We start from the raw sequence: 20,131 nt of genomic DNA, 5'->3' as shown, positions 1-20,131 counted from the left end.
TTAGTATTAAATACATTGAAAGGTTTAGCATTTGTAATTTATCAATAAATGGTCTAAAAATGTTAAAGTCTGTTGTTCTTTTCTAATTCAAAACCAAATAAGGATGCAACCCTCTTGTATAAAGCATCTTACTTTGAAAACAGGCATTTGTATGCTTTGTGTACTTTAAAGACTCAATCTCAACTTTAATACGTAGCTTATTTCCTACTAAGTATAAGATGTCCACTTCTGGTTAAGTACAAAGTCATAATGTTAAATGAAACTCAGGGTATTTGTTTTTGAGAAAGATTTCTGTATTCCAAATTTATAAAGAATCTTATTACCAATACCAATAAGTTACATTGAGATTCTTTTCAACATAAATTAAATCCCAGAATTTTGTGCAAACCAAATCAATTGTGTCCCTATCTTTGAGCTGAGGCATCCAAAAATAATGAAACAATTAATAATACAAAAATAACAGTTTGTGATTATTAAATGAAAAAGTCACTTTTGTTATATTTGTATCTTTGTTGCTTCCTAGACAATACCAAATGAGCAATGTATGCCTGCCCCTTCTTCCATGGGACAGAAAGGAAGGAAAGAAACTTAAGATTAATGTGTAATGATAGGTCTTGTCAAATAGTTTAATAAGTAGTATTTCTTAGTAAAAAAATCCATTATAATATTTATACCTTAATTAAAATATACGATAGACATTTCTATATGACTTCAATAATATTTTCTTACCTTATCAAGAGAGAAAGTTTTGGTCAGGGCAAAACCCCATCCAGCTTCAAAAGCTCTTCGAATCATTGATGTGCTCGTAGCTGGAGTTGCGCTAGCAAGACCAAAAGGATTTATAAACTTCAATCCAGCCATTTCTACACTAATGTCCACCAGATCAATAGCAGTGTAAAAGAGGGGTAGTTCAGGCTTGGCAGAAACTGAAGCTCCATATTGTGACTGCAAAATACAAACCAATAATTGGTTTCATATTACATCTTAATTGCCCATATCATATTTTACAAAAAAAATCACTTCAACACAGCATCCAAATTAATATAGATTACAACAGTCTGTTTACAATGAAAAAAACTGGCAAAAAGTCAGTTAGCAGTGAACTGAATTCATATAATATCCCCTTTTAATTTCAAAGGCAGTATGAAGAGTATTAGCAGAAATAAAATCAATTAAATCAACAAACAACTGTCTTTAAAACATACTGAGATTCAAATACAAAAGGGAATAATTTTAGAATTTTTCTCCCTGGTCCAACCCAGTCTCTTTGTACTTAATTTATGAAAATACCTTTACTGCTCAGAGATACGGGCAACAGCAAGTCAGGAGGCCTAAATTCAATTTCCAGTAATCTCACTACTGTTTAGGCGATTTTAGGAAAGGCAACTAATAAGTCCCTGTCTTTTCTTCTCTATAGTTTTCAGTATAGCAGCAGGAATGCTGCTTGCCTAATTTCTACCTCACAGGAAGACTGGAAAATTCAGGAAATCATAAGCTGCAGGGAGACATTTAATTTGGAAAGTGGGTAGTGTTCTCATGTGCATTACGGGGGTTTGTTCTTTTTTCTGAAACCAAATAAGTCCCAAATAGTTTACGTCAAAATCTTCGACTGGCACTCAAAACTGCAAATTTACCTTTGTTAAATGATCACGGTAATAACGCTTCTTTGCAGGATTATTGGAATGATTTAATAAAGACACCTACTCTTAGCACATGGCACACTGAAACATCATACATAGGTGCTTGCTAAATGTTGTCTCCTTTTCTGACTGGGGAGGTTATTAAAGATTGCATCAGGCCTTTGTTTGTAAAGTGTCTCTCTCTCTCCATTCCTCCCTCCCCTTCTCTCTCTCTGTTTATCTCCAAAAGACAAATAACACTGGAAAATATAAAAAGGATGAATTTTCTCAGCCAAAGCGGTTACTGAATGGACAGGGCTAGTTAATTTAAAAGTAGAAATCCGTTCTCTTGTGAATCATCACTCAAAAGAAAAGTTATTTGAGCAGAACTTTAATTTTATAGGAGTGTGTCTTGTGTAGATAAAGATTGCCATGACTTGCATAGAAATTATTTCTGGCCCTCCACCACTTACAATGCAAAGCAAAGTTCACTTAATATGTAAAAAGGCATCAAACTTGTCAATTGAAACACTAATGTGTCTCTGGGACATGCAAAGAGATGCCTGATGGGATCCAGGCTTCAGCTATGGCAGGCACCTTCTCCCAGGGATGTTCTGGGCTTCAAGGCACATTTCTGAATATTGATTAGTCTGGGTGTGAACATAATTTTTCTGTCCTCACATAGGATTGCTATACTATTAAAAGGATTATTAGCAAATACAAAAGCTACAATGTAAAATATAGGAAATTGGAGGTTAATTTTAGGTGTGTGTATGTATATGTGTCCACACATGGATGTTTACAATGACAAAAACTGGCAAAAAGTCAGTTAGCAGTGAACCAAATACATACGATATCATCCTTTTTAAATTTCAGAGGCAGTATGGAGAGTATTATCAATTAAATTAACAAACAAACAACTTTATTTAAAACATACTGAAATTCAAACACAAAAGGGAATCATTTCAGAATTTTTCTCCTGGTCCCACTCACCAGCCTCTTTGTACTTAATTTATGAAACCTTGCTTGATGGTATTTTCTTAGCTTTGTGTAATCATAATATAAACTGAATCAAGCAAGTTTTAGAGTTAGACTAAAGAAGAATTTCCTGACACTACAGGTTGATTAATATCAGTAAAAGTATAGAACCAACTTCTCTGTCTTAGAAACGTTGAGCCAACTTGCCTTTGATGGCAATAGCATAACTACCCATGGTCCTACGTGTTTGTACTTTACAAGGTGAAATAAGTGACCTTACAAGTATTCTTCTCTTTTTATGGCTGTGTGTTGAAATATCTATTTTTTTCAATCTTACAGATGAATTTTGGTTTGTTCATAATTGTAGCTATATATGGCATTAGGCAACAGCCCAAGGAGGCAGATATGTATGTGTAGTTCAACTTGCATTGCTTAATTTATGTACTTTTAAATAAATAAGTAATTGCTTTGAAATTCTTATGAACGTTGCTGCCTTAATACTTAGAAAGAAAATGATTTGAACAAATTTTGCAAGATTTTCCTTAAGCTTCAAAACAAAACAAAAACCAAACACAACAAAGCAAACAATAATAAAATACACACACACACACACACACACACAATTCTTTCAAATGAGAAATACAGCTTCTTATATATTTTTTCTTTTATTCACAAAAGTGCTACTATGTATATGTGTTTATAATATAATCTAAAATCTTCACTTGTCATAGGCAGTCTTTTTTCATACTGTGCAACACAGGGCTATTTTTAGCTTTGTCTTTGTCGTGCTATAGCAACTCAGTCTGTTCAGCTTCATCATACATCCATGCCCTAATGTACACCTCCTTTTCTGAATTTTAAAAGCCTGTTCCCCCTCTGTACCCTTGCTCAGAGAACTCAAGCATATCTACTTTCAGCTCTCATCACAAGGTTAATTCCTCCCAAACCTCAATTGCAATCTCCAAACTCAGATTTCCAAGAGACTTCAAGGCCTTTGGATGTAGATGCTTTGCTCTTACACTTTAACCTCAACTCTTTTATCTCATCATATTCCCTCCTAATGAATATGTTATCTAGATTTTAAATTTCAGACAATACTATTTTTCCATTCATCCAGTAGTGTTAGTAAATAACAGATATAAGGAAACAACCTAGGTGTTGAACAATGGGGATAGGTTCCATAATGGTTATATTGTAAAAAGGAATGCTATGCTAGCATCAGAAATGATACAGAAGAAAATAATTTATTGACATGAAAGAGGGTTTATTATGTACAAAGTAAAACTGTGAGTTAATATTATAATATTATACGTAAATTCCAAGTTTTTGGTGGAAAAACATATATATCTATTTTGCTGTACGTTTCTGTTTATCCATCAATCACAAAAGATAAACATCAACATGCTAGGAGAATTATGTCTAATTTTTAAATTTTTGCTTATTATAATTTTCATATTTTCAATAATAAATACAAGTTAATTGATGAGATAGAATTGAAGGTATACTAAAACAATTTTTAAAGGCCATGTGTGTTAGTTCATTTTTACACTGCTGTTAAAGACATGCTCGAAACTGGGCACTTTACAAAGGAAAGAAGTTTAACTGGACTTACAGTTCCACGTGGCTGGGGAAGCCTCACAATCATGGTGGAAGGCAAGGAGAGGCAAGTCACAGCTTACATGGATGACAGTAGGCAAAGAGGGAGAGCTTATGCAGTGGAACTCCTCTTTTTAAAACCATTAGATCTTGTGAGACTTATTCACTATCACGAGAATAGCACAGGAAAGACCTGCCCCCATGATTCAATTTCCTCCCAACGGGTCCCTCCCACAACACATGGGAATACAAGATGAGATTTGAGTGGGGACACAGTCAAACCATATCATCATGATACTCTAAAACCCATTAAGTGAAGCTCAAAGTAAAGAGCCTGCCCTTTAGTTTCCTCCATAGAGTGTCCTGAATCAACTTTTTCAGTTCTATTTATTATTATGTAGACCTAGAACAATCGAAGATACTATCTACTTTAAAAGCTTTATTTTACAAAGAGAAAACTATAGCCAAAGGAGGCTAAATGAATATCTGTAAGTTGCTCAGTTACTGGTAAAGCCACAGTAAAATATATAGTTTGCTGTCTTGTTGGCTTATGTTTTTAAGCCACCCCTCAGAAATAAAATGTTTCAATCATTCCTTCTCAAAAATACTTTGTGCCTCCCTACCTCTGCACTTTTCACATTCCATCTTTCTTCTCCATCTGCTGAAAATTACCCATTCTAAAGTCCTTCCCTTGTCGTTATAGAGAAATTATTTTATCTGAGACACTTATAGATCACAAAAAATATAATTATTTTAGTTTATTAATTACACTGAAAATATTTGGTTATATGTTTAAGTACTAGAATGCATTAACTTCCCCACATTTTTCAGGAAACCAACTTAAAACTTCTTTGCATGGCATAGTCTGATTTTTTTATAACATAGTGCCAATATACCTGTCAGACTCAGTTATTAATGTTCATATAGAACTATTTTCATTCATTTATTTATTCAGCAGGTATTTGTTAAGAACTTGGGGTTAAAAAGATGAACAAAACAGACAAGGTCTCTGACATTTATATGCAAAAAAATACAAATAAATCTACCACCTACCACCAAACAAACACAAAATTTAAACTACCAATAGTTCATCACACTGTTACATGTATTTTACCTGCCTAAAATACAAATAAATCTAAGACTTTACTCATTCGTTAAACTCCTCATAATCCTTCCAAACTCAACCGATTCATTCAAGCATATACTTGTTGGGACATTTCCTTACTACCATCTATACACTTTTCTGAAGTAGTTACCTCTTTTTTATTTACTATTCCACAATTTTACTTTAGTATTATTCTTGGAGTTCTGGGATACATGTGAACAATGTGCAGGTTTGTTACATAGGTATACGGATGCTATGGTGGTTTGCTACACCCATCAACCTGTCATCTACATAAGGTATTTCTCCTAATGCTATCCCTCCCCTAACCCCCCACTCCCCAACAGGCCCCAGTGTGTGATGTTCCCCTCCCTGTGTCCATGTGTTCTCATTGTTCAACTTCCACTTATAAGTGAGAATATGTGGTGTTTGGTTCTCTGTTCCTGTGTTAGTTTGCTGAGAATGGTGGTTTCCAGCTTCATCCATGTCCCTGCAAAGGACATGAACTAATCCCTTTTGGAGGCTGCATAGCATTCCATGGTATATATGAGCCACATTTTCTTTATCTAGTCTATCACTGATGGGCATTTGGGTTGGTTCCAAGTCTTTGCAACTGTGAATAGTGCTGCAATAAACGTGTGTGCATATCTCTTCATAGTAGAATGATTTATAATCCTTTGGGTATATACTCAGTAATGGGACTGCTGGGTCAAATGGTATTTCTGGTTCTAGATCCTTGAGGAATCACCACACAGTCTTCCACAATGGTTGAACTAATTTACACTCCCACCAACAGTGTAAAAGTGTTATTTCTCCATATCCTCTCCAGCATCTGTTGTTTCCTGACTTTTTGATTATCGCCATGCTAACTGGCGTGAGATGGTATCTCATTGTGGTTTTGATTTGCATTTCTCTAATGACCAGTGATGATGATCTTTTTTTCATATGTTTGTTGGCTGCACAAATGTCTTCAGACAAACAGAGAGCCAAATCATGAGTGAACTCCTATTCACAATTGCTACAAACAGAATAAAATACCTAGAAATACAACTTACAAGGAACGTGAAGGACTTCTTCAAGGAGAACTACAAACCACTGCTCAAGGAAATAAGAGAGGACACAAACAAATGGAAAAACATTTCCACGGATAGGAAGAATCAATATCATGAAAATGGCCATACTGCCTAAAGTAATTTACAGATTCAATGCTATCCCCGTCAACCTACCAGTGACTTTCTTCAGAGAATTAGAAAAAACTACTTTAAATTTCATATGGAAACAAAAAAGAGCCTGTATAGCCAACACAATCCTAAGCAAAAAGAACAAAGCTGGAGGCATCATGCTATCTGACTTCAAACTATACTACAAGGCTACAGTAACCAAAACAGCATGGTACTGGTACCAAAACAGAGACATAGACCAATGGAACAGAACAGAGCCCTCAGAAATAATATCACACATCTACAAATATCTGATCTTTGACAAACCTGACAAAAACAAGAAATGGGGAAAGGATTCCCTATTTAATAAATGGTGTTGGTAAAACTGGCTAGCCATATGCAGAAAACTGAAACTGGACCCCTTCCTTACACCTTATACAAAAAATAACTCAAGATGGATTAAAGACTTAAATGTAAGGCCTAAAACCATAAAAACCCTAGAAGAAAACCTAGGCAAATACCTCAGGACATAGGCATGGGCAAAGACTTCATGACTAAAACACCAAGAGCAATGGCAACAAAAGCCAAAATTGACAAATGGGATCTAATTAAACTAAAGAGCTTCTGCACATCAAAAGAAACTATCATCAGAGTGAACAGGCAACCTACAGAACAGGAGAAGATTTTTGTAATCTATCCATCCGACAAGGGCTAATATCCAGAATCTACAAAGAACTTAAACAAACTTACAAGAAAACAAACAAACAACCCCATCAAAAAGTGGATGGTGGGTATGAACAGACACTTCTCAAAAGAAGACATTTATGTGGCTATTCCACAGTTTAAAATATGCTGCTACTCAGCTGTCATCATAGTCGGCCAAACATGTTAATTTTCTCTTCAAAAACAACATAAGCTCCTTGAGGACAGTGACCAAACATATCTTAACCAAATTATTACCTCCATTGCAATTAAAAATATGCACGTATGTCGGGCGCAGTGGCTCACACCTGTAACCCCAGCACTTTGGGAGGCTGAGGTGGGCGGATCATGAGGTCAGGAGATCGAGACCATCCTGGCTATGGTGAAACCCCATCTCTACTAAAAATACAAAAAATTAGCTGGGCATAGTGGTGGGCACCTGTAGTCCCAGCTACTTGGGAGGCTGAGGCAGGAGAATGACATGAACCTGGGAGGTGGATCTTGCATTGTGCTGAGATCATGCCACTGCACTCCAGCCTGGGCAACAAGTGAGACTCCATCTCAAAAAAAAAAAAAAAAATGCATCTATATAAAATACTTATTCTTGAAGGCAGTTCTTTCCTCTGTAGAGATATAGATAAACAAAATCACCTTTTCACATGGCATTCCTCAAGTATATTTTGCAGAACTAATGTATACTTCCTACATCTCCTTTTTTTCCTCTAGGCTAAACATTTTTATCTTTAATAATTATTTTTAATACAAAATGCTTTTAGTATTCTAGTTATCCTTTGTTAGATATCTCATTTACCTATATGCTATGAAATTGAGAAATCCGCTAACATAGTTGAAAAGGTTAAAAATGAGAACTTGAATTTTTGCCATTTCCCTCCTTCCCTTCCCATTGTAAAGCAAGAATCATTTTATAACATGGACATCACCATGACCTCTTTGATTGTTCAAAATACACTCAATGAAAACTAAAGAAAACTACAAAAGCAAAAGAAGCTGAAGTCCTAAAGAACTGAGATGAGAATGGTAAAAATGGAGATTAAGGAAAAGCTAAATGTCCAAGTTTTAGAGTGTAAAGATAAAGAGTAACCTTTCCTTTTTAGAAGTCCTTCCTAGACATGAGAAATTGAAAATAACAAGGATGTTTAAAGACTATTTTTTTAAAGTTTGCTTTTTTCACCCTTAGAATTTTTGGGGGGAGACTGAGTAAAGGTTTTATTCACTTACAATAAAATTTCTAAAAATTAACTCCATGACAAGTATAGACCATCAGGAGTCCCAAATATATATGCATTACACTTAATTTTTTTCATTTCATTGTCATCTACAAACTCCTTCAAGGTTCTTTACTACATACAGAATAAAGCAGAACCTCAGCATTATATAATCCCAATTGTGATGTGGGCCCTTCTCCCTCCCCAACCTTTCTAATCTCATCTCCTACCCCTCCTTGAAAATATTTTTTGCTTCCACCTATTGAACTAGTTATAATTTCTCAAATAAAACAATATCATTAATGCATCTTTGCATTTTGCCTTTTGTTTTTTGTTTTTGCTTAGAATGTTCTTTCCTGCCAGTGTTAATGCTTTGAAAATTCCAACTAAGCCTTCAAAAGTCAGTCCTGTTGTCCTCTCCACTAAAAATCCTCCTTCTATGTGAAAAAGGTAGACAGAGGTGGAAATGATAAACTATCATTTAATGCATATAGTGTTTTAGTTTTGCAAGGTAAAAAAGTTCTGGAGAAACATGATGTATGTGCTTAATGCCACTAGAACTGTACACTTAAAGATGTCTAAGATAGTAATTTTTATATTATGTATGTTTTATCACAATTTAACCATGAATAATTATGTTAAACTAAAAAAAAAAGTCTAGGAAGCCTCATGACAGAAGATATTGCAAAGGTGTCGTGAAGGCCAAGGGTTGAAGTTTTAAAACCTAAACTGTGGCTGCATAGTATTCCATGGTGTATATATGCCACTATATATTAATAATAATAAAAAAGGGAAAAAAAGAAAGAAAAGAGGAAAAATATATCAAAATAAAAAAATGCAAAATCAAAAAAAAAAAAAAACCTAAACTGTGTAACAGGCTCTGTAAAGGGGAGAAACCCAAGAAACTTATGGTCAAGTTGAAACTCTCAAACTGCCATTGGAATATAGTCATTGGGGTCCCTTAGATGCAGAAAAGAAAATTAACTACAGTGAGGTATGTTTGTGTTTCACATAAGAAAGAATTTTGAAATAGAGTTGTCCATTAGGGGGAGGGTCTATCCTGGGAGATGTGAGCTCATTTCCATTGGCTATGACTCAGATTATCTATTAGTCATGCCATGGGTGTGAAGTTGGAGCTAGATAACCTTTAGGATATTTTCCAAGCCCTAATTCCATGACTTTGTTATCATTATCACCATAAACTCTGAAGTCTTGGCTGGGCACCTTTTCAACAAGGGGCTTGTGGTAAAGTGTAGAACAACGAACTCAGAAAAGGCCTATTCAAAAATCAGAACTAGTCATGGCCTAAGATATATTCCCACAAAGTTCTGAGGCCAAGATAACTTACCAATATATAACCCAAGAATATTTCTGGATGTTTCAATTACTGAGCATCCAGGAAGCCTCACCTCTGGACATTGTGTGCTGACCATCTCTTCTTTCTTTGTTTTTTTGAAAATAGTCTGTATCCATCATCAAACACCCCTAGGATGTTATCCCTTCTTGATGGACACATTACAGTTTATTCGGGATATAGTTTACACCCCCAAATTTCTATCCCTAACTCAGACCTCTCCTCTGATGAGATTGTTGCAATCAGTTGGATATTTCTGATTTGTACTTTAAACTTATTACACTTGAATATTTATTAGACATTTTAAACTGAAAACCCCTGACGCAAATTTTCTGCCACCAAACTTGCTTCTTCTACAGCCTTGCCCACTTCAATGAATGGCAACTGTATCCTTCCAATACCTTTGGCCAAAAACCTTACAATCATTTGTGCCTTTTCTTTTACACCTTATAGCCAGTCTGCCAGAAAAATCTATTGTCCCTTTTTCCAAATATATTACATTTCTCATCTCCACTACTACCTCCTGGTCTAAGCATGGTTATCTGTCACTGAATTTACCCCAATAACCTTTTAACTTGTCCCTTTGCTTCACGTCTCAGTCTTTCCCAGCACAGGAACCACAGCAGGCTGATGATTCCTACTCAATGTTTATGGTGAGTGATTGTGGTGATGGTTGTACGACTCCATACATCAGTCGAAACTCATCAAATGGTACAATGGAGATTGGCAAATGTTATTATAAACAAATTATATTGCAGTACAGCTGATGAAAACAGGAAAGAAAGAAAGAAAAAAAAACCTCCTCAGCTTCCCACAAGCAAAGCTGCTTCCTAATCATACTCTGTACTTGTTTGCTTACATATATGCTATCTCCCGCTTGATTTAATTTCAGCACCTAGCATAAGACTTGGCAGACAGATACTCAACATATTTACTGAATGTATTAGACTAGCGACCTTGGGTACTTAGTGTCTTTTTCAAATTAGTTCCCAGTAAGGTGATAATCAGTTTAGATGAAATAATCATTAGCTTTATTCCAAATCTATAAAAGCCCATTATTCTATGATTCTAAAGTAGAGTGGCATTCAAGCTCTGGAAGATTGCTGATTTTAGGCCAGTCTCTCCTGGAAAGAGTAAGTAATTGCCCCGGGTAATTAAGACAGTGTGTGTGTGTGTGTGTGTGTGTGTGTGTGTGTGTGTGAGTTTTAGGCCACTCTCTCCGTGTGTGTGTGTGTGTGTGTGTGTTTGTTTTAGGCCACTCTCTCCGTGTGTGTGTGTGTGTGTGTTTGTTTTAGGCCACTCCGAGTGTGTGTGTGTGTGTGTGTGTGTGTGTGTGTGTGTTTTAGGCCACTCTCTCCGTGTGTGTGTGTGTGTGTGTGTGTGTTTGTTTTAGGCCACTCTCTCCAAGAGCCATCTAGAGGGAAGAGTAAGTAATTGCCCTGGGTAATTAAGAGTGTTGTGTGTGTGTGTGTGTGTGTTTCTATAATTCAGTCACATTAAATGACACAAAGATTCACCAACATCACACTTTTGCCAAGGTCTTGCCTAAAATAGAGCATTTTTCTCCCTACTGGAATTCTGACTTCCAATTTAGAATGAACTCCTTTGGCGGGAAGTAACAAATTGGCCTCAGATACTCATCATGAGTTACAGGAGGATCTCATGAAACTCATGCAGAAATGTAGCCAGACCTCAAGGAAGAGCTGGGAATTCTTGAGGAAAGTAAGAAGATTTTTCGTGCTTTGTCCTCTTTCTTTCTATATACAGCTACTTTATTCTTCTCCCTCTTCCAGTTGGCTTCCTCTACTTCTTTATCCAGAATGATTAATATTGTGTAGGTCTAGCCCAGTCATTTTTTACTCTACTTACCAGAAACACGTAGAGAGTTTTAAAAATTATGATGTCCAGGCCAGGTACCTTTCTACTAATTATATCAGAATCCCCTGGAGGGGGACGCAAATAATAGTATTTTTAAAAATATTTTTAAAATCCCTCCAAGAAATCACACAGAGTATTCAAGGATGAGGTCACCTCTCCAGTAACACGAGTTCTTTTCCTAGTTCCTAATTCTCAAGTAAGAGATTCAGGCTTGGCCAATATTGTTGTGTTAGGTGTCTATTTTATTCAACTACGTGGCTACTAGGGGTCTGTTCAAGAGAACAGACTGTTTAAGTTCGGAAGGTAGTCTAAAAGGTGCTCATGTGGACCTCTCATCTGCTAATAAAGTGTCAGCTCTGACAAGCATCAACACATTGTCCAAATGTTAAGCTCTACTGTAAAAATAGGACACTTTAAATTTTTTTCTATTTTATTCTTAAAATCAACAAGACAATTGTCCATTTGCAAGTAATATTTATACCAGACCCAGTGATAGGTATTTTTTAATCACGATTTTTAAGGTATGCATTATTGTCCTATTGAAGATGAGGAAAGTGAGGCCCAAAGAAAGTAAACTGCTTGTCCAAAGATTAATAAGTGGTAGAGCAAGACCTGAATTGAAAGTTTACACTAACTACATTATGTCAAGCTGCCTCCATCTTTTTTTTTTTTTCCCCCTTTTTTTGAGATGGGGTCTTGCTCTGTCGCCCAGGCTGGAGTGCAGTGGCGTGATCTTGGCTCACTGCAAGATCCACCTCCCGGGTTCACGCCATTCTCCTGCCTCAGCCTCCCGAGTAGCTGGGACCACAGGCGCCTGCCACCACGCCCGGCTAATTTTTGTATTTTTAGTAGAGACGGGGTTTCACCATGTTGGCCAGGATGGTCTTGATTTCCTGACCTCGTGATCCGCCCGCCTCGGCCTCCCAAAGTGCTGGGATTACAGGTGTGAGCCACCACGCCCAGCTGCTGCCCCCATCTTACATAAACATGAATTTTGTAAATTATTAATGTCCTCAAAACAAGAAACTAACCTAAAAGTTATTCATGATGGTTTGATTGAACACACAGAGTACATATACACACATTGAAAAATCTTATCAAAAAGAAAAACCATACACTATTCAAATATCATCAAGACAATCATAATGCCATTAATTAAAGAATAGAAATAAAAATACAGTCAAACTATAATAACCCATTATTTTATTATTAAATTATTACTCTTTACCACTGGTTTCCTCTGGTATACCTGGTTGGGTCATGGAATTATAGCAGAGACATTTGGATGTGTAATGATTATGTTGTTGGGAAACAGTAACTCACAGGATAAGTATATATCCCAGTTGCATTTTCTCCTAATTTGCTTTGCTAGAATGAAATTTGAAAAAAAAAAAAGGAAGAGAAAAGCACTACTAAAAGCAATACTAGTGGCAGTGTTTGTTATATTTGATTGAAGAAGAAATCACCATCACTATGTTCCATGCAATTCAAAATAATCAAACAGCTTTCACTTACTCATTTTGTTTATATTTCATTATGATATGCTACAGTGTGCCCTATCTTGGAGTACAGCTGCTATAGAAACATCCATTCTGAAATTATTTTAAGGAAAAGAATAAATAACATTGCGTAGCTGCTTGTGGCTAGATTAATTCACAGACTGGATTAATGCATTAATTAACTCAAGATCAGTTCCTTTGCTCTTTAAAGAAATACCTATTGAGGGAAAAATCTTACAGGGTAAAAATTAATTTGGATTAGCTGTTTCCATGATGGAAAGGTCTAGCTCCAGTGATTACAATTATAATATAAAAACAGATTTCATTCTCCGTTTTGAGACATTATTATTCATCATAAAATTTCTTTCTGATATAAAAATCTTTTCTGATTTGAGGTTTCAGAAGTTTCTACAAAATAATGATTCCATTTGATGCATTTCTTTAAAAGATGATGTTCACATTCCTCCATACTTGCAATCTGAGCATAAAATAAGACTAGAAAATTAAATAACATTAATTGGCTCCATGGCATAATGGTCAGCATATCTGGACTCTGAAAATTAAATGATATTAATTCAAATCCATGTCCCATCTTTCTCCATCTAAACTCTACCTCTACCCCCAATTATCAACTCTTTAACAACTTAATGTAGTATCATGCAAAAACTCCTCTTCCTTCAACAAAAAATAACTATTCCTCCCCAGTTTTCCCCCATTTACTTTATGACACTACCATTCATCAAGCTTGTTAAAACCTGTTAATTGTATTATTTTTGATATTTCTTCTCTCTCAACTCCCATTTCTATTCTACAGCAAATCTAATTATTTTTGACTCCATTCTCTTTGCCACTATTATCTCTTACTGAGACTTTTTCTTACTGACTTCTGCATTCTCCTTGCCTCCTACTCAAATCTATTCTTTACTCTGTACCAGAGTAGGGTTTTTAAAACAGAAATTTGATTGTGTTATGCACCTGCTTAAACTTTTCATTAGTTTTCCATTGGATTTTGTTAATATTCAACTTTTCATGATAGCCTACAAGCTCTTTCATGATATGGTCCTGTATGCCTATCCAAACTTACCTTATGCCAATCTCTATAAATATACATATCATAGTCACATGTGCCTTCTACCAAACTCTGCCTTTAACTGGACATTTATACTTGCTATTTTCTTTTTCTGACATATTCTTTTTCCATGCTTCTATTTCCATGTAAACTCTTTTCCCACTGTCACGTACCAGCTCTTTTAGCAACCTAAGGTAGTATCACCAATGAGCCAAGTGAACTTGTAAAATATGCTTCCTAAACCCCATTTGTCCCATGATCTAAAATATTTCCCTAACATATAAAATTTATCTATATCTATCAAGTGCATTCTACATGGCAGGCATTCTGTCCAGGTGCTGGGAACACAACAGTTAAAAGAGTACCTTTTCTTTCTTTTCTTAAAAAAAGTAGTCTATTTCACTTATTAATGGTTAAAAAATGGCTTCACTAAACATTGTTTTGTTATTTATATATTAATATGCTGAGAGCAGTATTATTACACATCTTTTTTTCCACAGCTTTATTGAGGTATAATCAGTCTACAATAAACATAATTAATGTATAAAATTCAGTGCTTTGGATATATGCATACACTCATGTTACTATCACTACAATCCATGTCACAAACATATCCATCATGTTCAAAAGTTTCTTTGTGTCCCTTTGTTATTGTTACTAGCTTTATCCCTTCCTTTCTTTTTTCTTCTTTCTCTTTTTCTTTTCTTTTCTTTCCTTTCTTTCTTCCTTTCTTTTCTTTCCTTCTTTCCCTCCCTTCCTTCCTTTCTCTTTTTCTCTTTCTTCTTTCTTTTTCTTTCTTTTTCTTTTTTCTCTTTTTCTTTCATTTCTTTTTCTCTTTCTTCTCTCTCTTCCTTCCCTCCTGTTCTCCCTTTCCTTCTTTCCTCTTTCCTTCTTTCTCCTTCCTTCCTTCTTTTCTTTTCTTTCTCTTTCTTTCCTTCTTTTATTTGCTTTTTTTTCCTCTTATTTTCTTATTTTCTTTCCTTCTTTCTTTCTTTCCAATATACCCAACATCCCTCTCACCCATCTCCTGGAAACCATCATTCTATTGTCTATTTCTACACATTTGACTACTTCAGATGCCTCATATAGAGGGAATCATGCAGTATGTGCCCTTCTGTGATGGCCACTTCATTTGGCATGCCTTCCCGGTCTATCCATTCTTTCACAAACAGTACAATTTCCTTCCTTTTTAAGTCTGACTAATATTCTCTTGGATGTATAAATCAGAATTTCTTTTTTTTTTTTTTGAGACAGAGTCTCGCTCTGTCACCCAGGCTGGAGTGCAGTGGCACAATCTCAGCTCACTGCAAACTCCGCCTCCCAGGTTCACGCCATTCTCCTGCCTCAGCCTCCCAAGTAGCTGGGACTACAGGCGCCCGCCACCACGCCAGGCTAATTTTTTGTATTTTTAGTAGAGACGGGTTTTCACCGTGTTAGCCAGGATGGTCTCGATCTCCTGACCTCGTGATCCACCCGCCTCGGCCTCCCAAAGTGCTGGGATTACAGGCGTGAGCCACTGCGCCTGGCCATTATCCATATATCTATCAGTGGACATTTAGGTTATATCTTGGCTATTGTGAATAATGTTGCAGTGAACATGGGGGTGCGGATGTCTCTTTGAGATAATGATTTCAGTTATTTTAGATATATACCCAGAAGTGGAATTGGATCACATGATAGTTCTATTTTAAATTTTTTGAGAAACATCTATACTGTTTTCTATAGCAGTTTCACCATTTTACATTGCACCAACAGTTGTATAAGGGTTTCAATTTCTCCACAAACTTGTCAAACTTTTGTTTTTCTGACAATAGTCATTGTATCAAGTGTGATGTGATATCTCAATGTGGTTTTGATTTTCATTTTCCTGATGATCAGTGATAAGCATTTTTTCATATACCTGTTGGCCATTTGTATGGCTTCTTTGAAAAAATACCTATTCAAGTCCCTTGCTAATTTTTAAAATTGGACTATTTAAATATTTTGCTATTGAATTTTAAAAGTTTCTTATATTTTGTGGAAATTAACTGCTGGTTAATTAATGGTAAATATTTCTTCCCATTCTAAAGGCTGCTTTATTACTCGGTTGATTATTTCCTTAGCTATGCAGAAGTTCTTTTAGTTTGTTGTAATCTCACTTATCTTGTTTTGCTTTTGCTGACTGCACTTTTGGTGTCATATTCATGAAATTATTGCCAAAACCAATGTCATGAAGCTTTTCCCATATGCTTCCTTCTAAGGAGTTTTACAGTTGCAGGTCTTACATTTTAGTCTTTAATTAATTGTGAGTTAATTTTTGTCTGTGGTGAAATATAACATTCCAATTTAATTATTTTCCATGTGGATAGCCACTTTTCCCAATGTAACATTTATTGAAGAGACAATCCTTTCCCCGCTATGAATTCTTGACTTTCGTATTTAAAGTCATTGTATATGTTGCATAGTTGACTGTACATGACATGGCTGTAGGATATAAGCTCTCTATTGTTCCAATGCTCTACATGTTTGTTTTTATGCCAGTACCATGCTACCCTGATTATTATTGCTTTGTAATTATTTTGAAATCAGGAAGTATAATGTTTCTAGCTTTATTCTTATTCAAAATTGTTTTTGTTATTTGGGTATTTTGTGGATTCATACATATTTTAGATTTATGTTTTCTATTTCTGTAAAAATGTATTTGGAATTTTGATAAGGATTTCATTGAATCTGTACATTGCTTTAGGTGAAATGGATACTTTAACATTAGTTTTTCCAATCCAAGAATATAAGATGTCTTTCCATTTAGTTTTGTCTGCTTTACTTTCTGGCAGTATTTTAGAGTTTTTATTTTAAAAGTATTTCATATCCTCGATTCAGTGTATTCCTAAGTACTTTATTGTTTCTGGTCTTATTGTAAATGGATTTTTTTCTTAATTTTTTGGATAGTTTATTGCTGGCATACAGAAACACAACTGTTTTTTGTATGTTGATTTGAATCCTGCAACTTTACTGAATTTGTTTATTAGATCTCCAGTTTTTGTGTGTGTGTGTGCAGTTTTCAGGGTTTTGTATGTATAAGATCATGTCCTCTGCAAATAGTTAATTTTTCTTCTTGTTTTCTGATATGGATGCCTTTTATTTCTTTGGTTTGGCATATGGTTTTTGCCCATCATTCTGTTAAAGCAGTGTTATCACATTTATTGATTTGTGTATGTTGAACCATCTTTGCATCCTAGGAATAAGTCTTGCTTTATAGAGATTTATAGGTCATAGAATATGATCTTTTTAATGTGCTGTTGAATTTGGTTTGCTAATATTTCATTGAAAGTTTTTGTATCCATATTCATCAGGGATATTGGCCTGTAGTTTTCTTTGTTTGTGGTGTCTTTGTCTGGATTTGGTAACAGTGTGATGTTGGCCTCATAAAATGAGCATGGAACTATTTACTCTTCTATTTTTTACAAGCCTTTAGAAAGAAAGGATATTAATTCTTCTTTAAATGTACAGTAAAATTAACCTGTGAAGCTACCTGGTCCTAGGCTTTCCTGTTTGGCTTGGTTTTTGATTACTGACTCAATCTCCTTATTTGTTATTGGTCTTTTCAGGTTTTCTATTTCTTCTTAATTCTGTCTTTATAGGTTTTAAGTTTTTAGGAACTTATCCACTTCTTCTAGGTTGCCAAATTTGTTCACAATAGTCCCTTATGGTCTTGTTTTTTATTTCTCTGGCATTAGTTGTAATGTCTCCTGTTTCATTTCCAATTTTATTTTTGAATCCTCTCTTTTTTTTCTTCGTTCAGATAACAAATTGTCAATTTTATCTTTTGAAAAACAATTCTTAATTTTGTTGATTTTGTTCTATTGTATTTTTATTCATTATATCATTTATTCCTGCTCTAATCTTTATTATTTCCATCCTTCTGCTAACTTTGGGCTTAATTTTTGTTGTTGTTGTTGTTCTTGTTCTTGTTTTGTTGTTGTTGTTCATTGATGTTTAAAGTTAGGTTATTTATTTCAGATCTTTCTTTTTTAATGTAGACATTTACTGCCATAAAACATCTCTTAGTACTGTTCTTGCATAAGTTTTCTTTTATTAGTCTTTTGGTATTTTGTGTTTTTGTTTTAGTTTGTCCTGAGAGATACTCTAATTCTGCCCCCATGATTCAATCACCCCCCGCCATGCCCCACCTCCAACACTGGGGATTACAATTCAACATGAGATTTGGTGGAGACACAGATCTAAACCATATTACTGAACTACAGTAATATGTTGGTTTCTTTTACATTCTACTAGCTATATTATCTGTTAATATAATAGCATGTACACTATTATTGCCTCTACTGCATACAAACCAAAGAGTCTGTTCAAAGAATAAAACAGTAAATTAACTTTAAGAACTGACTTTAAGTTAGACAGAGATCCCCCTAAAATAATAAATAACATGTTGACAAATTTTCAAAAGTGTCAATCAAAAAGGTAACAACTGCCATGCTGACAGGCCCAGGGGCAAAGGTGATGATACTGCTGACAAGATGTCAATGACTAAAGTAATAAAAACATGGTGACCAGCTCAGGGTGGTGCCTGACAGCAAATCCATGTAACATAAAGGAGTCAGTATGATCAAGGTGAGAGTGATGAAGGTAAATAAAAGAAGCTGACATTTAAGAAAGGTGACAGCAGTGATGTTAAATTTTAAGCCTTGGAATAAGAAGCTCAAAATTGTAAGTCAACAACATATCAGCCAATACTTGCTCTTGTGTTAACCTATTAACCCTTATATTTCTAGAAGGAGAATTCTCTGAAATAGACTAAGGTGAGGATAGAGCGTGAAGAGAAAACCAGCGTAGTTGCCCAGAGGTCACTTCAAAATAGAAATAACAATGTCTATAGGGAAGGATGGTTGTGAAGATCAAATGAGAAAAACTACAAACCCCAAGCATGCTCATCTGTATCCTTCTGTTTCCATGGTAACCCTACCCCACCATCAAGCACCAGATCTTTTAGTAGTCTAAGGTAGCATCTATCACCACTGAGCCATGTGAACTTATAAAATCCATTTCCTAAACTCAGTGTCCTCATAATCTAAAACATTTCCAAAACCTACCCATTGTTTCAATTGTATTTTTTAAGTGCCTACATATGGCAGGCATTTCATTGGCCAACCATCAACGATAAGGTAACCACTGTTCTAGGGATACAACAGAGAACAAAACTGATTAAAAATCTATTTGAAGGCTACATTCTCACAGGATGTTGTCTGGTATATAGTGACTGTTCAATATATGGGAAGTGATCTAAAATGAAATAAGGTAAAATTTCAAGTATTGGTTATAAGAATCACAAAAAGTCCAATACTTGTCCCCACTCTGGAGCGGAGTTCTCTGATAACTGGTAGGAACTTACTTATGTGTTCTGACTTCCACATGCTCAGCTGGAACTCAGAGAAAGAGAAAAGAACATAATGAGGAAAAAGTAAGCTGGTTATTGAAAAGAACAGTAGAACCGAGAACAGAAAAACTTGGGTTCTAGCCCCAGCATTGCCATTAACTAGTTTTAACACCTTAAGAAAGGCATTACATTTTTTTCTTTATTTTTTATGGATGTTATTCTTGTCTTTATCTCTTTGAGAATATTTAACATTTTTTACAGCATTTTCAGATAATTCTATTATTGTTGTATTCTTCTGAGTAAATTATCTTACTATGTGAATTTACTCTTTTAAATCCTGTTCCTCAGCTTCCTAACTCATGGCCAACTATATCTCAACCAAATCCAGTATAGTTCTCCATTTTTTTAAATGGGAAAATGGTTAATCCAGCGGTAATTTTGCATACAATGTGAATGCTAAGCCTCTAAAAACAATCAACCATAATGGGTATTCAATAAATTAGATTTTTAATTTTTTATATATATTATTTGAGTTTTAGAACCATATAAAATTATAATTCTGCCCCTTCCATGAATG

At 35.1% G+C, this 20,131-nt stretch overlaps 1 protein-coding gene across 4 annotated transcripts in view; it reads right to left on the bottom strand.

The window, feature by feature from the left end:
- Positions 1-20,131, bottom strand: part of DPYD (dihydropyrimidine dehydrogenase) — an 844,474-nt gene that overhangs the window by 434,971 nt on the left and 389,372 nt on the right. For all 4 annotated transcript variants that reach the window (XM_054437947.2, XM_063652706.1, XM_063652704.1 and 1 more), the window contains one exon: positions 730-945. In XM_054437947.2, coding sequence (XP_054293922.1) covers positions 730-945 — 216 coding nt within the window. The remainder of the gene's footprint in view (positions 1-729; positions 946-20,131) is intronic.

The sequence above is a fragment of the Pongo pygmaeus genome, chromosome 1 (assembly GCF_028885625.2).
Source record: "Pongo pygmaeus isolate AG05252 chromosome 1, NHGRI_mPonPyg2-v2.0_pri, whole genome shotgun sequence".
Classification (NCBI taxonomy): Eukaryota; Metazoa; Chordata; class Mammalia; order Primates; family Hominidae; genus Pongo; species Pongo pygmaeus.
This window is presented reverse-complemented; position numbering and strand designations above follow the sequence as displayed.